The sequence below is a fragment of the Polypterus senegalus genome, chromosome 4 (genome assembly GCF_016835505.1).
Source record: "Polypterus senegalus isolate Bchr_013 chromosome 4, ASM1683550v1, whole genome shotgun sequence".
In the NCBI taxonomy this organism is placed as follows: domain Eukaryota; kingdom Metazoa; phylum Chordata; class Cladistia; order Polypteriformes; family Polypteridae; genus Polypterus; species Polypterus senegalus.
The window spans coordinates 2,865,234-2,880,503 of record NC_053157.1 but is presented as its reverse complement, the minus strand read 5'-3'; the positions used below and the strand labels follow the sequence as shown (position 1 = coordinate 2,880,503).

The 15,270-nt window shown below is 40.1% G+C and overlaps 1 protein-coding gene across 5 annotated transcripts in view; it reads left to right on the top strand.

Annotated features, from left to right (window-relative positions):
• fam13a (family with sequence similarity 13 member A) overlaps positions 1 to 15,270 on the top strand; it is a 256,286-nt gene that overhangs the window by 146,195 nt on the left and 94,821 nt on the right. For all 5 annotated transcript variants that reach the window (XM_039750166.1, XM_039750162.1, XM_039750161.1 and 2 more), the window contains exon 10: positions 1,579 to 1,620. In XM_039750166.1, coding sequence (XP_039606100.1) covers positions 1,579 to 1,620 — 42 coding nt within the window. The remainder of the gene's footprint in view (positions 1 to 1,578; positions 1,621 to 15,270) is intronic.

Genomic DNA, 15,270 nt, shown 5'->3' with positions numbered 1-15,270 from the left:
AATCCCTTTAAGCACAATCTGGGGCTAAGAAGGTAAGCGGCTGCTGCTGCTGCTGCTGAATGGGCAGTGTTGCAGTGGTCAGTGTTCTCCCACTAATCTTTCCTGGAACTCGTGAAGAAGTTTATGGAAGGAAATGCTTCTCGTGGAAGTGATTTACTTCGTTTACTCTAACTTTCACGACTACCGTTTAGACCTGGGATGACAAACTCGTTTTATTGAGTGCCAAAAATAACATTTTACTGTTACATGATTGGACATCATTGGCCAAATTGCATATTTTGTTGACATTTGAAGTGAAAAAAAAGCTAAATACAAAATTGATTACAAACAAACATAAACAATGGCACATTTATGAAGTGCTTCATGGTCAGATGGTGCAGCAGGGATGTTGAGTGCTGCACTGTTAGGTGGTGCAGCGTAGGTGTTAGAAACACTGCATTTCTGTGTGATGAGGTGTCCAGTATACAGGTATGTGTGTAGCCGGACTTCTTTGTGTGGAGCTGCAGATGAATCTCTTGGCTGTTTTGCCTCATTGAACCAACACTGCACACGATTTTCCAGGCATGGATGTCAGCTTTGAGGCTGTCACTTCGCTACTGCTCTGTAATATCTCTTTGACCTGTCTTGTCCTTTGCCTATGCATTGCTACCACCAGCCCGGCTTCAAACATCTCACCTGGGGTCAGCAGCAACTTGATCTGCCACAGTGTGACCGCACACCAAGGCCAATAGACTTTAGCAGATGAAGAAGAGGTGGTTGGAGCTGCAGAGGCAGCTGTCTTTACTTCCTGTAATGCAAATGGCATTTCAGATCCCAGATTTCAGCACTGAGACTCTCTGACATAACCTGAGAAGAGCCCACCACATCCATTTTAGGTCCTGGCAGAACTAGGCACTTGATAAGTCAGGTCTGCTATCACCAATGTAGCACTGGCACCAAGTGTCAAATGCATTCTCTGCTCTTTACATTGTCTCTGTATCCTTAAAATGACCACTTACTAGTAACTGCAGTAGTTGGAATTCATTTGTGACTTTACAGGCTTAACATTTTTATAGGCTCCTCTGCTGCTTGCTCTTACGCTGCTTATTTGAATGATGGAATGCCAGCTCATTGTGGTGGTGACACAGGTTGATGCGACTTGTCAGCACTGTTACAATACTTTAAAGGTCCATGTCCCATCTTGTCTGTCTGAGCTTCTGCAACTGTATGTTGTGCCCACCAAATCTGATCCTCTCAGGACGGTCCACTGCTTATCATTCCTAGGAATCAGAAAAGTACTGTGGGTGACCAAACCTTCTGTGTCCCGGCCCCAGCCTTGTGGAATGCCCTCCCTCTGAACTTTTGTGATGCCACTATCAGTGACTAAAAACGTGTATCTCTTTGCACACATTTTTTTGTATATGGCTCCCTTTTTATGTATTTTTAACTTTTTGTTGTGCTTTGCACCACTTTTATTGAGCAGTGACTGGCACATTATGAATTAAATTTAATATTATTTAACTACGGTCCCCAGGCCTTTTATTTGCCTGCTGCCATTATCCTTCCTCTATTTACACTCTCTATTTCTTTTCTTTTTAGCTCTCAGGAAGATGACCGGCCGATGTCTCCCTTCTATATGAGGTATGGTGTGCTTCTTAATTCTTATTGTCGTCTTCCACTCACGTGTTTTGATATCTGCAGGCTCTTAACCTGCCGTGGTCTTGTGCTTACTCGACTGTCTAGAGAGAGTGAGCTTTCAGTATTTGGCTGTTACCTCCATCTGTTACTTTATTGCCAAAACAAACTGAAATTCTTAGTTTATTACATCAAAATGTGGGAATCCATCTCATTGATGGATGTCCTCACCCAGACATTCATAGCCAAAGTGTATCATTTGTTTGAAATGCTCACTTTGAACAACGCTACATGAAGTAATCAGTTACCTCTGACTGCTTGGCACAGCAGTTGTTAATAGAGGTCTCTTGGGCAGACCTAGCCAATCAATTCTACACATCTTGTTTCAGCCGCATTCTATAGTCCTCTTTAAACATGAGACTTGAGAAATTTTTTGGTGCATTAAATCGGGAATGTACTTGGTGGAGTGCATAGGATGCATACAAACCACCCTAAACTCAAAAAACGAGACCGGAGTTAATAGCACAAAAAGTGAAGGAATTATTAGAGTAGGTGGAATGCAAAAATAAAGGCCAATACTGTCGGAGCCTTCCTGCACAATAGCAGACCCAGACCATCCGTGGGGTGGCTGTGTTCAATTTCCAACAAAAAAAATGTCATTATGTGTAACAGAAACCTCTAAATAACAAAACGTCAACATAATTACAGTAGGAGGGACAGATGCAGATTTAGTACACATCATTCGTGTGACATGTTTGAAGACTGTCACCAACCCAAAGCCAATGTCGCAATTGGGACAGTTAAATGCATGTTTTTTTTGCAAATTTTTCTTATAATATTTTTCTGATGCTTGCATTCGAGAGATGCAGAATGTCGGTGCCTGATCTGCCCAATCAGCACACCCAAGACTCATTGACTTCCACGTTTCCCCCGACGCAGACATGGACAGTTATTGCATTGTCAGCAGTGCATTGGAGGCTAAAATCTTTCTTGTCCTTGCACTCAATTACAAATATTTTGCCTTTTTGTCACGCAACTGCTGTATTTTCTCCATGGTGAACCTTCACAGAACCGAATTCACTACGCATATCAGGACAGGTTGATAGTACAGTGCCATATCATGCATCAATTTCACTTTCCATGTCCGTGTCTGATGATCAGTTCACATCGTAATCACTATCTCATGATTCTAGCAATGGTTCAGTATCCAGTTTATTCCAAAACTGCCTTTACAGCTTTTCGTTTTCCATTGTGTTTTTCTATGGTGGCATTGTCCTAGTCATGAATATTGATGAGCTACTTCATAGTAAGAAAATGAATTAAATTTTCATGATTTTTTTGCAGCATGATGTTTTGTCCACTAGATGGCATCGGAATACTATCCTGAGTGGTGGTTGTGCTTAAAAATGTAAAGCGAATAATTAAACGTAACCCCAAGGGTAACTTGTGGTTAACCGTAATTGCATAAAATTCCAAGCCAGAGTCATGCTGGAGGTTAACGCCAACGAGTTGAAGAGTGGTGAACACTCTGTCAGATGCTCCTATCCTTCCATTGTAGACCCCCTGTTTTAAAAAGTAATATTGCCCTTTGGTTCAATTTTGTTAGTGCTATGCCCCCTTCTTCCTTCCCATAAATTATTTACAGAAAGTCAGATCTCTCTTGTCTTCATTCCTGTGGGATAATAAAAGACCTTCCATTAAACAGTTCATCTAGACTTGTAACAGGTGTGTTAGTGAACTGCCCCTACCTGATTTGGAATGATATCACTGGGTATTGAGATTTGTTTGGAGCTGGCTGGAATCTCATGGAAGCCCCCTATCCTGGTTTTCAATTCAATTGAATTGAGTCTGGTTGGCTCCTGTTGCATCATCCTTCTCTTTTACTTTCGTAAATTTCAACAGCAATTCCTCAAATTAGGTTCATTAATAATATCTTATACACTCTCACAGTTTGGTGCAAAGTAGATAATAGTAAGTTTTATTTATGTAGCGCCTTTCATACACTCAAGGACACTTTACAATTCAATACAAGACAGTACATGAAGAAGAATAATACTCATTGAAATTAAATAACGCATTGAAATTAATAATAGACTTTTCCATGCAAAAGCTGAGAAGTTTTAGGGACTGTCACTCTGAAAGCTCTGCCACCCATAGTTATTAACCTGCATTTAGGTACAAGGAGTAACTTAGCGTCCGATGCTCGTAATGCACGGGCAGGAGTGTAAGGAAGCAGCAGCAGCCCAGACAGATATTGAGGGGCTAAACCATGAAGGGCTTTAAAAGTGAAAAGAATAATTTTATATTTGATTCTTGAAGAAACTGCTAACCAGTGTAACTCATAGAGGACAGGAGTGATGTGAGCAGATTTTTAAGTGCGTGTAAGTAAACGAGCAGCAGAATTCTGAACATACTGTAATCTGTTGATGCATTTAGTCAGGAGGCCATAAAACACAGCATTGCAATAGTCCAGATGGGTAGTGATGAAAGCGTGAATGAGTGACTCAGTATCTTTCACTCTGAGGAAAGAATAAAGATGAGCAATGTTACGAAGATGACAAAAGGCCGTCTGTACTATTAAGCTGATGTGTGATTGTAAAGTAAGAAGCTGATCAAAGATGACACCCAAATTACGGACTGATGCTGAGGGTTGAACCAGGATCCCATCAATGTCAATTTTTATGCCACAAAAGGGTAGAGAGGACAGATTTGGTGGCATCTAATAAGGTTTCTGTTTTATCAGGATTGAGTTGTAAAATCATCTGTCATCCAATGATTGATTTCCCGAATGCAATCAGTCAGTGCAACAGGTGAAGATGTTGCAGTTCCATCCACGCTTACATAAAGTTGTGTGTCATCGGCATAGCAGTGGAAGCTCAGACCATACCGACGGATAATCTCCCCTAATGGGAACATATAGATGTTGAAGAATGTTGGACTGAGAACAGACCCTTGAGGGATACCTTGTGTGAATGAAGTAGTGGCAGATTTGGATTCCCTAATGAAGACGTAAAACTGGCGATCACTGAGGTGTGATGTGCACCAAGAAATAGATAAACATGTAGGTGCCTCCCCAAGTCTGCATTTACATACCCCTATTTTTAATAAACCCAGTCTGACATATAGGAGGTTTCATTCCCAGGCTGGGTGGAGTGTCTGATCATTACCCTTGATGATATTTTTGATGGCTTAGGACTCCGAATGTTTCAGTCACTGAGGTGATCATTCTATCTTCCTTCCTTCCTTCCTCCTCCTCCTCCTTTTTCTTCCCCATCTCCGGTCTCTAATTAGTTCTTGCGGTATTCCTCCTGCTTCTCTGTGGTGCTCTCATCCTCTCAAGTTTTTCTTATTCTGTGCGCACTAAGACAAAATCTGTCTCTACGACCTTCTCCTTTTTATGCAAGGCTGCCTTCAAGCTCTTACCCATTCAGAAGTTTGGGAATGTGATTAGTCACCGTCTGTTCCGTTTGAGCAGGACCTGATTTTTAAAAGCATCGCTTTTTGCCTGTCGTGATCTATCCATTAGCTTACACAGTTCATATTTGTCCATCGCCTGTATCTCACTCCCCGTAAGCACTTTTGCTATGGGTCTTTCTAATGATCCCCTTTGTCCTGTTTGCTCTTCTAAATCCAAGGAACTTTTTTTTTTTTTTTAATAGCAGATGTACCGGAAATGTCCAGAAGTTTCAGCTTTTTGGCGAACTGAGGGGTAGGCTGGTGGTTTTATAATGTATTGACCCTTTCATAGTTATATTTGATTTACTGTAACATGTATTTGTATCTCTCTATTATTTAAAAAAATCCTGCAGCACGACAAGACTTTTTGGAAGATTTTTTCAAGTCCCACGAGTTGAGACTTTGGCATGAGATTTTTTTCAAATCCCGCCTTTCTCTCAAACATTTTTAACCACGCCCACAGTCCTCTTGCCTCTCATTCATGTGAATGCTTTTGACAGAAACAGTTCCTGCACTCCCAGCTCTTACGAATTTTCACATTTTCCTCACTTTAAATTTCCAATTAAAGAAGACATATGTCCAAATCTTATTGAAGAATTTCATCATGAAGGGTTACCAACAGAAAAAATGAATTCACAGGCAATCCTAGCACCGAGAAATGATGAAGTCAAATGAATTAACTCCAAATGATAAAAACATCAACTTGCAATATCCCAAAAAATATCTACAACCGTTAAAACTGTCTGGTCTTCCACCACATGAATTACTGTAGAAAGGAGGACGTATCCAAGAAAGGTAACGTAGTACATCTCCCGCAGATAACATTAGACACCAAAGGAGATCTTGATATGCCATTCGTATTAAAACGTTAACAGTTTCCCGTTAGAATAGCTTTTGCAAAGACAATTAACCAATCTCAGAGCCAAATACTCGAAAAAGTCATTTTATTTAATAGAAAGAAAGAAACTTAATTCAATCACGTCACGTTCTCACAATAAAAGTCGGAATCAAAATTCAGTGGGATATTGATGAAAATGTATTTTAAAAAATTGTTTTACCTGAAGTTTTACAGTAAAAATGTAAGTTTAAAATGTATTTCCGTGTTAATTTCAAAGTCAAACGGAACAAAATCATATTTTGCAAAAAATAACTAACGCAACATGAAACATAATTTACTTTTAAATTATTACGTTTGACTCTTTTTTTAATATGGTTAATTATTCGCTGTAATGTAAAATAGTTCTATTATCATATGTAACAATTCCCATGAAAATAACAATCGGTTTAAATTGTACAACTGCATCCCCATACGTGAGTGGCAGAACCGCAAAGAGGCTAACGGGTAGCGCAGGCAGGAGGGTTGGTGAGCGAAGCTAGCAGGGGGCAAAGCCCCCTAGTTTACTTAATAATCTGATCATACCATAACTGTCATGGCAACTACAATACACCTTAATGAAAAGACAAGATGTCTGTGTATGTGTCCCTCCATTTCCTAGGGTCAGTATGAAATACAAACAAAATATGTAGAAGAGTAAAAAAACAAAAGTCATAATAATACAAAATAAGGATCTAAAAACAAGAAAATTGGTCTGTTTGGCCTATTCTGTTGTCTGATGTTAGACTCCAGCAACAGCAGCATGGTAGCATCTTTCTTACTCCCACTCGGGCCACATAAATGATGTTTGTAGCCGTAACGTTAAGGACCGATAACTTTGTTTGGTGGGCAGTGAATGATTGAAAGTAACAAAAAATCAATATGCACATTGGGAAACCAAAGCAGCAAATTGACTGTAAAGTTTTCATTTCTACTTGGGACAAATAAAGTATGTTCATCTATCTTTGTACTGTATAGTGCCTTTCATATCTATCTATCTATCTATCTATCTATCTATCTATCTATCTATCTATCTATCTATCTATCTATCTATCTATCTATCTATCTATCTATCTATCGTGCCCTTCACATCTATATATCTATCTATTTATTATATAGTGCCTTTGCTATCTGTCTGCCTATCTATGTATCTATCTAAACCAGGTCAAGGTGGTAGTGACCTCTGCCGCATTTTCCCAGCAAAGCACTTTGACTATAAGAGTGGTCAGTTCAACAAGTGATGGCGAGCAGAAGCAACAAAAACAGGCAGCTTTATCTAATGAGGAAACAGTTGCTGTGAGGGAAAGGGAACAGTTGCATATTATTATACCAATCAAAAAGAACAACCTACATACCAAATAAAAACCAAAGTCTCCATTGATTACTCAGATTCCTGCCTGTCTTAGGCAGGCATCAAAGCTAATAAACAATCACGTTACGTTCACATTACAAGCGTCATTATTTAGTTCCGATTTTTTGCTATTGGCTTTGGCTGTCTTATAGTTATTATTATGAACCGTCAAGTGACCAGTATCTATACTGTAATGTGAATGCATCTGCCCTCCAAAACAGCACGCATGTCATTGATATATTTGTGCTCGAGTCATCTCTGTCACCAATAAAAAAGTTAATTTTTTTTTGAGACAGCTCATGGTATTAAAACAGAAAAAAGGATGCACTAGTAGCTGGTGTTTGCTTCGCATTTTTGTCTGGAAGATGGCAAACGGTTCATCAGCTGTACATGATTAGGTCGAGAAGGTAAGGAAACGGCTCTCTTTTGCTGTTTTCGCAGGTATTGCTAGCACTGCTGCACCAAGTGATATGCAGGTACAAGAAAAGAGCGAGCAGTAGTGGGACAGTGACTGTCATCACAACTGTAGCTCTCCTCCATTCCTGATTTGCCATGCTGCTGGTGCTGGCTGATGACGGCGGCGCTCAGCCCATGCATATAGGCAAACAAAACACACAAATTCCGGACTGACCATTCTCATTCATGTCGCATGGTCACAAACCAGATACATATTTGACTCAAGACTACATATGAAAGTGACTCAAACCTGATTTGAAAAGTTTGGATTTCTGTGTCCACACATCCTGTAAACATCAGATTTTTGTATCTTTAAGGCAAAAAAACTGGATTTGAGTCAATTCAGCCTGGTAATGTGAACGTAGTCAAATTGCATTGTGGCATGACGAAAATATTTGATCATATAAATGAAGCTGAAACAAAAAACTAACATCAATCCATTTCTAAAATGAGTGGAAAATAAAATGAATGACAAAAGATAAGCACAGCAGGCTAAGCCATTCCTGCACTGTAAAGCACCACCTGCTCGTGGGCCAACTTCCACATTCTGTCATCAGTCTAACCTTACCTTTCTTTAGTCATTGGAACCTTTGTCTGGCACTATCTCACCACTCTAAACCCTGCAGTCTGGTGACTAGAAAGGACTTGGGACATGATTACTTCTTGGGAGACAATAGTAAGGACTTCCAAGAGTCCAAGGGCTGGACTGCTAGATCTCCCCTACTGGCATCATATCAGGCAGGTCTTAAGCAGCCAGTGAGCTGTGCCACTAAGACCCTGGGCTAGAATTTCTGGTCTCCAGTGGTTCACATCCCAGCCCTGGCTCTTTGGGTATTCTCAAGTAAGTCTTTTCCTACAAATAATGTTCCTGTGAAAGCGTACATAGTCCAGCAATACTCATTTAGATAGATAGATACTTTATTAATCCCAAGGGGAAATTCACACAATTTAATGTGCTATTATCCATGACAAGGTTCATCTTAAAAAAATATTATTTGTCATTTTGGCACATTTTAATTTGAGAAGCCACAGACTAAAACCTAATAGGGATGTAGAAGGTGAATTTGGATTCTGTCTCCACGTTAGTGTTGTACAGGAGTTCTAAAAGGGAAATGTATGTTTTTGCATGTGTTTTGACCAGTTTGTTTAAAATTCCTGCCAAATCACTATTGATGCAATCAGCACTCGAGCTATTTTTAGCCGTCTGATGTTACATAAAGGCTATTTGTTTGCATTTGTGAATGCTGGAGTGTTGTGCAACTGCCCTCTCTGCAATGTTCCAGTTAGCAGCTTATTCATCCCCCATTTTCTGGACCGTCATTTCCCATTGCAGTATCACAGGGAGCTGAAACAAACATACAAATAATAATACAATGCAAGTGTATCATAGGGCCATACTCACTTAGGCGTCCAGGGGGCAGCGTTTTTTAATTATATGTATAAGCTCATTAGCCAGATCTCTCAAATAATCTACAGCACCTTCAGGAAGTACTCAGACCTCTTTGTTTTTTTACATGTTTTTATGTTGCAGGCTTTTTCCTAAATCTTTTAAATTCATTTTTTCCTCATCAACCAAACACTTCTCGCCTCAAAATGACAAAGTAAAAAAAAACACATTTTTAGAAATGTTTGCAAATTTATTAAAAAAAAGGTAAAATTCTGAACCATGTGCCCACAGGGGATGAAACAGCTGTGTGCCATTATTTACTTCAGTATCATTTTTGTCAACATTTTAGTATCAATCCAACACTAGTTGGGAGATGGGAGAGACTTCCTGGAAGGACAGTCATCACTGTAACACTCCACTGATCTGGGCTTTATGACAAAGTGGCCAGACTGAAGTCTCATTAAAAGACACATGGAAGTTCATGTGTGGTTTTCCTAAAGGACTGTTGGACTATGAGAACCAAAATTCATTGGTCTGACAAAACTGAGATTAGCATCAGGATTGGAGGAAACCAGACACCACTCATCACCTGTGCAGTGCTATTCAAGCGCGTGAAGCATGGCGGTGGCATCATCAGTGACTGTGAGACTAGTCAGGGGTTGAGGGAACGCTCAACAGAGCAAAGTGTGGAGACATCCTTAATGAAAACCTGTTTTACAACATTCTAGAACAGACCTGGACAAAGCAAAGACAACACAGGGGGTGGCTTGGGGACAATCTTGTGAAAGTTCTTTAGTGGCCCGGCCAGAGCCCTGAATCAAAAGCATCTGGAGCAGCGTTTCCCAACCTCGGACTGGACCCCCTGTGGCTGCAGGTTTTTGTTCCAACCAGCTTCTGTTTTTAATTGGACTCCTGGGCTAATTAAGTGATGTGTTATTTCCCAAGTTCTGCGTTTTGGGAGCAATATAGAAATTAGAAAACTAAGTTTGGGGTGTGTGTGTGGACATACATACATACATACATATAATATACACACACACACATACAGTGCATCTGGAAAGTATTCACAGCACATCACTTTTTCCGCATTTTGTTATGTTACAGCCTTATTCCAAAATGGGTTAAATTCATTTTTTCCTCAGAATTCTACACATAACACCCCATAATAACAACATGAAAAAAGTTTCCTTGAGGTTTTTGCAAATTTATTAAAAATAAAAAAACTGAGAAAGCACATGTACATAAGTATTCACAGCCTTTGGAGCTTCATGGCAAATTGAGTAAAAGACACATGGCAGCCCGCCTGGAGTTTGCCAAAAGGCACCTGAAGAACTCTCGGAGCATGAGAAACAAAATTCTCTGGTCTGATGAGACAAAGATTGAACTCCTTTGGTGTGAATGCCAGGCGTCATTGGTGTAATTGCTGCCAAAGGTGCATCGACAAAGTACTGAGCAAAGGCTGTGAATACTTATGTACATGTAATTTCTCCGTTTTTTTATTTTTAATAATTTTGCAAAAACCTCAAGGAAACTTTTTTCACATTGTCATTATGGGGTGTTGTGTGTAGAATTCTGAGGAAAAAAATGAATTTAATCCATTTTGGTATAAGGCTGTAACATGACAAGATGTGGAAAAAGTGATGCGCTGTGAATACTTTCTGGATGCACTGTGTATATATTGTGTGTGTGTGTGTGTGTATATGTGTATATATATATATATATATATATATATATATATATATATATATATATATATACACACACAAAAGAAAAGAATAATAATAATAGCTAATTAAATGAGATCAGTGTTATCAGGTGTTGTCACTGATTAGGAATCTGGTTGGAACAAAAACCTGCAGCCACAGGGGGTCCCCAGGACCGAGTTTGGGAAGCACTGCTCTGGAGGGACCCGAAAATAACTGTACATCAATCATTTGAATCCCACCTGACAGAGCTTGAGAGGAACCGGACTGAAGAATGGCAGAAAATCCCCAAATCCAGGGGGTAAAGCTTGCCACACCAGACCAAGAAGACTCCAGGATGGAATTGCTACCAGAGGGGCTTGAATGAAATACTGACAAGAGATCTAAACACTTATGTCAATGGGATATTTTATTTAATTTTATATTTTATATATATATATATATATATATATATATATATATATATATATATATATATATATATATATATATATATATATATAATATGAGAGAGAGATTTCTACAATCATGTTCTCATTTTGCCATTCTGTGTCATTGAGTGTTGCTTGATTTGGCAGAAAAAATGAATTTAAATGGCACAAGCCTGTAACATAATCAAAATGTTGAAAAAGTGAAGGGGTCTGAATACAAGTACAACAAGAAACAGCTTAACATCTAACCAGAAAGTGCAAACAGTACATTGTCTCTTTTAGGGCTGTTGTCGACTTTTGTCAAAATGTAGGGGTAGAGGATGATAATCAGCTGTAAACTGCAACAGAACTCGACTTTGTTTTACTTCGAAGGAAAGTTACATAGATTTGTTGATTTGACCTCAATTCCAAATGCGTGCATGTGTAGCGAAGAGCAAACAACCTCTAAAATGGCATCGACATCTGGCGAGAGACCAAAGCATATGTGCAAAGCAACATGGAAGTTTTACGTCATTTCATTGAAGACTCTGACTTATCAGACTCCAAGTTTGATGCAAGTGATCCGGAGATGGATATCGAAAACGAAAGTGAGGTACCGGCATCATCTGATTGGTTCTCAGCTGATTGTGGTGCCAAACACTTTCGTGTAGCTGATGTACCTACAGCAGCGCTTGCCTGGGAGGATTACCACTTATGACGACAGGAGGTACAAACCATATTGTGTGACACTGTGACCGCCACCACCACCCACCTGCTGTGTGAAGACAACCAGGCAGCCGGCCCACCGTGCATTTCTGCTGACCATTGAGGTGCCCCTGTGCAGACACTACCACCAGAGGTGCCACATGTGCACTAACAGAAGTCAGGCGTTTTATATTGATTTATGTGTGAAACCATTGCTTTGTGTGCTTTTCAGAAAACTGAATTTTTTGGAAAAAATATTCAGCCCTCAAAGAGTTAAAGTACAATCGACTGTAAGGTGCAGTAGGACAGCATACAAATGAGAATATGCATCTAAATGATATTTGAATTTACACTAGTAGTATATGCAAGGAAGATTAGCTAGATATGAACACTGATCGGTATGCACAGATACACGATATGAATATAGATATATGAAATATTTTTATGTGCAGAATAGATATATTTAAACATGTGAAAACATACATAGAGTACAGTCAGATGTTATTTATGCTTAGAAAGGCTAGCTATTGAGTGGTAAGGGTTGATGGTGTTATGAAAGAAACGACCAAAGGCTCCTGTTGCGCCTCCCTGATGGAAGGAGAGTAAACAATCCATGGTTGGGGTGCGAGGCATCCTTAATGATGTTGATGCTTCACGCCAGAAGACACGTTTCCATTGCTCCAGAATCCGATGGTGGTATCCTTTACAGCCACTCCAGCCGACACTTGGCATTGCACATAGTGATCTTAGCCTCGCCCATGGAAACCTGTTTAATGAAGCTCCTGACACACAGTTCTCGTGCTGCTGATGTTAACTTCCAGAGGTATAGTTTGACACTCTGCCACAGAGGAGAGTGATGCCACAGAGGAGAGGCCATATTTATATGCTATGTGAGTTTGGATGGTCCACCACTTGGTTGGCTACCAATTCATAATTCTAGCATTTACAGTTGACCAGGGCAGATCTAGCAGAGTAAAAATTTCATGTGGTCACTTGTGGCCATAGTGACATCCTATGCCATTGTCACGTTTAAAGCCACCGAGCTCTTCAGTATGACCCAGCATTTGTCACTGAAGATTGCATGGCTGTACGCCTTGATTTAATGCGGCTAAAACACCTGACTTCAATCATTTGTAGTGATGTCCACACACTTTTGACCCTGTAGTGTATAAATGAGCCCAATTAGCATTCCTTTGCAGTTTTTTTGTACATTTTGACCTGCAGTTACAATACTAATTCTTTAAAATGATTGAAATGTGACGCAGGAACACAACCAAATGTTCCAGTGCCATGGGGATATTTTGCGAGGTGCTGGGTTCAGTGGGTTCATTGTATAGACAGCCCTGTGTCCTTCAGCTCTTTCAGTTGGTCATTTCTGGTTAATTACAGCCTTGTCTGTTCCTTTCAGGCACTTGACTTTGCGTCTGAAGCCTGCCGTGTCGCCCTGGGGATTCACCGCGTGCCAAGTGCTGTATTTTTCCTGTGAGTCCTCTTAATAAAGCCGCTCTAGTGGCCTTTTCACATAATTGCTGATTTTAATTGAAGGCCATAAAAGTAAAGCACAGGTCATTCTGAGGGGAGAAGGGTGTGCATTCCATTCCTGGGAAAAGTACTGAGCTCCAAGACACAATGTGGAGGAGGGGGACGCCAAGCCGTAGACAAAACCCAGCTGAATGTATGCTGCCTTTGCAATTGACAAACGGACAAACAAATACATATTATAGGGGTACAGCAAGTAAAGGTGACCCCATCATCAGACAAGAGCAGAAAAGACACCAAAATGAACCGGACTCTAAAATTGGTAAACCCCTGGAGAGACGGGTTTAGAAATCCACTCTAAATGTCTCTGTGACCTCCTTGTTTTATTGTTTTGGAAGATGGACCTGGCATGAGATAGTCACAGGTGGGCTGATGGTATTGCTGGTCCCAGCACTGAGATAACAATAACATTCATTTCTACAGAACATTTTCATACAAACACTGTAGCTGACAAGTGTTTTACAAGATGTCAAAGCAAAATAAAGTTAGATAAGAGGTAGAAGTCATTGCATTTATGTAGTACTTCTCAGGACACTCAAAAAGCTTTATGTAGAAAGGAGGAGCCACTTCAACCACCACCAGTGTGCAGCGTCCACCTGGCAGCCATTTTGCACCAGTATGCTCAGCACAGTTATTAGGTGATAAAGAAGTGCAATAGACAGACAGTTAGCCAATTAGAAACAGGGAATGATTAGGAGGCCAAAATAACCAGGCCATGTTGGGCAACTTAGCCAGGATGTAGGTAACCGCCATACATAATTAATGGAAACAGAATCCTTGAATAGAGAATATTTAAGATGGGGAAAAAAAACAAGTTTAGGTAACATTTACATGTTTGCTTCTCTCTATCTATCTATCGATCTATCTAGTATGTTACAGCCAAAACCTGAAGTTTGGCCATTTAGCATTTTGGTTGAGAGGTGTGGCCACAGTCTGAATTACTAGAAATGACCAGTGTACAGTGCATCCGGAAAGTATTCACAGCACATCACTTTTTCCACATTTTGTTATGTTACAGCCTTATTCCAAAATGGATTCAATTCATTTTTTCCTCAGAATTCTACACACAACACCCCATAATAACAACATGAAAAAAGTTTACTTGAGGTTTTTGCAAATTTATTAAAAATAAAAAAGCCTCAAGTATCATAGTCCGCTTGTGATACCGATGTATTTGCGCAAATCCGAGAGACATACAGCCAGCCGAGGGGAGGATGGTGGGAACCTCCTCACTCACACATCAGCCTCAGGGCGTGTACCTTACCTCCACTCAGTTTGCGAATGAGAGAACTACATAACGGATTTAGATTAGGTTTTTTTTCTATAATTTGCTTAAATATTCTGGTTAATTTTATGACTTCTCTCATCACGCCAAGAATCACCGTTCACATACAGGAGTGCTATATTCGCGCTAATCCGAGACAGAGCTTGCGGGCCGAGGGGAGGAGGAAGCCCGACGTCAGGAGTGGGGAGCCAGGTGGTACGCTCCTCGCTGTCCTGTTTTAATACCATGTGGGCTAAGCCATGGGGGACGGCTAGTAAGGAATGAGGCAGAATATTCCATTATCTATGTATGCACTGTATCTTATGTAGCATTGCATGGCCATATTTATTTCCACAATTAACTAAGTAAGAATGGCTCTCACAGTATTTTGCCTTATTCCTTTTTGCTCCGGTATTCATCAAGTGTTTTCATTGTTTATACTTTTGTTCCCATGCAGAAGGAAAACATGATACTTAGGAGCAGGGTCTCTTAAACTATGGGTCACGGTCAT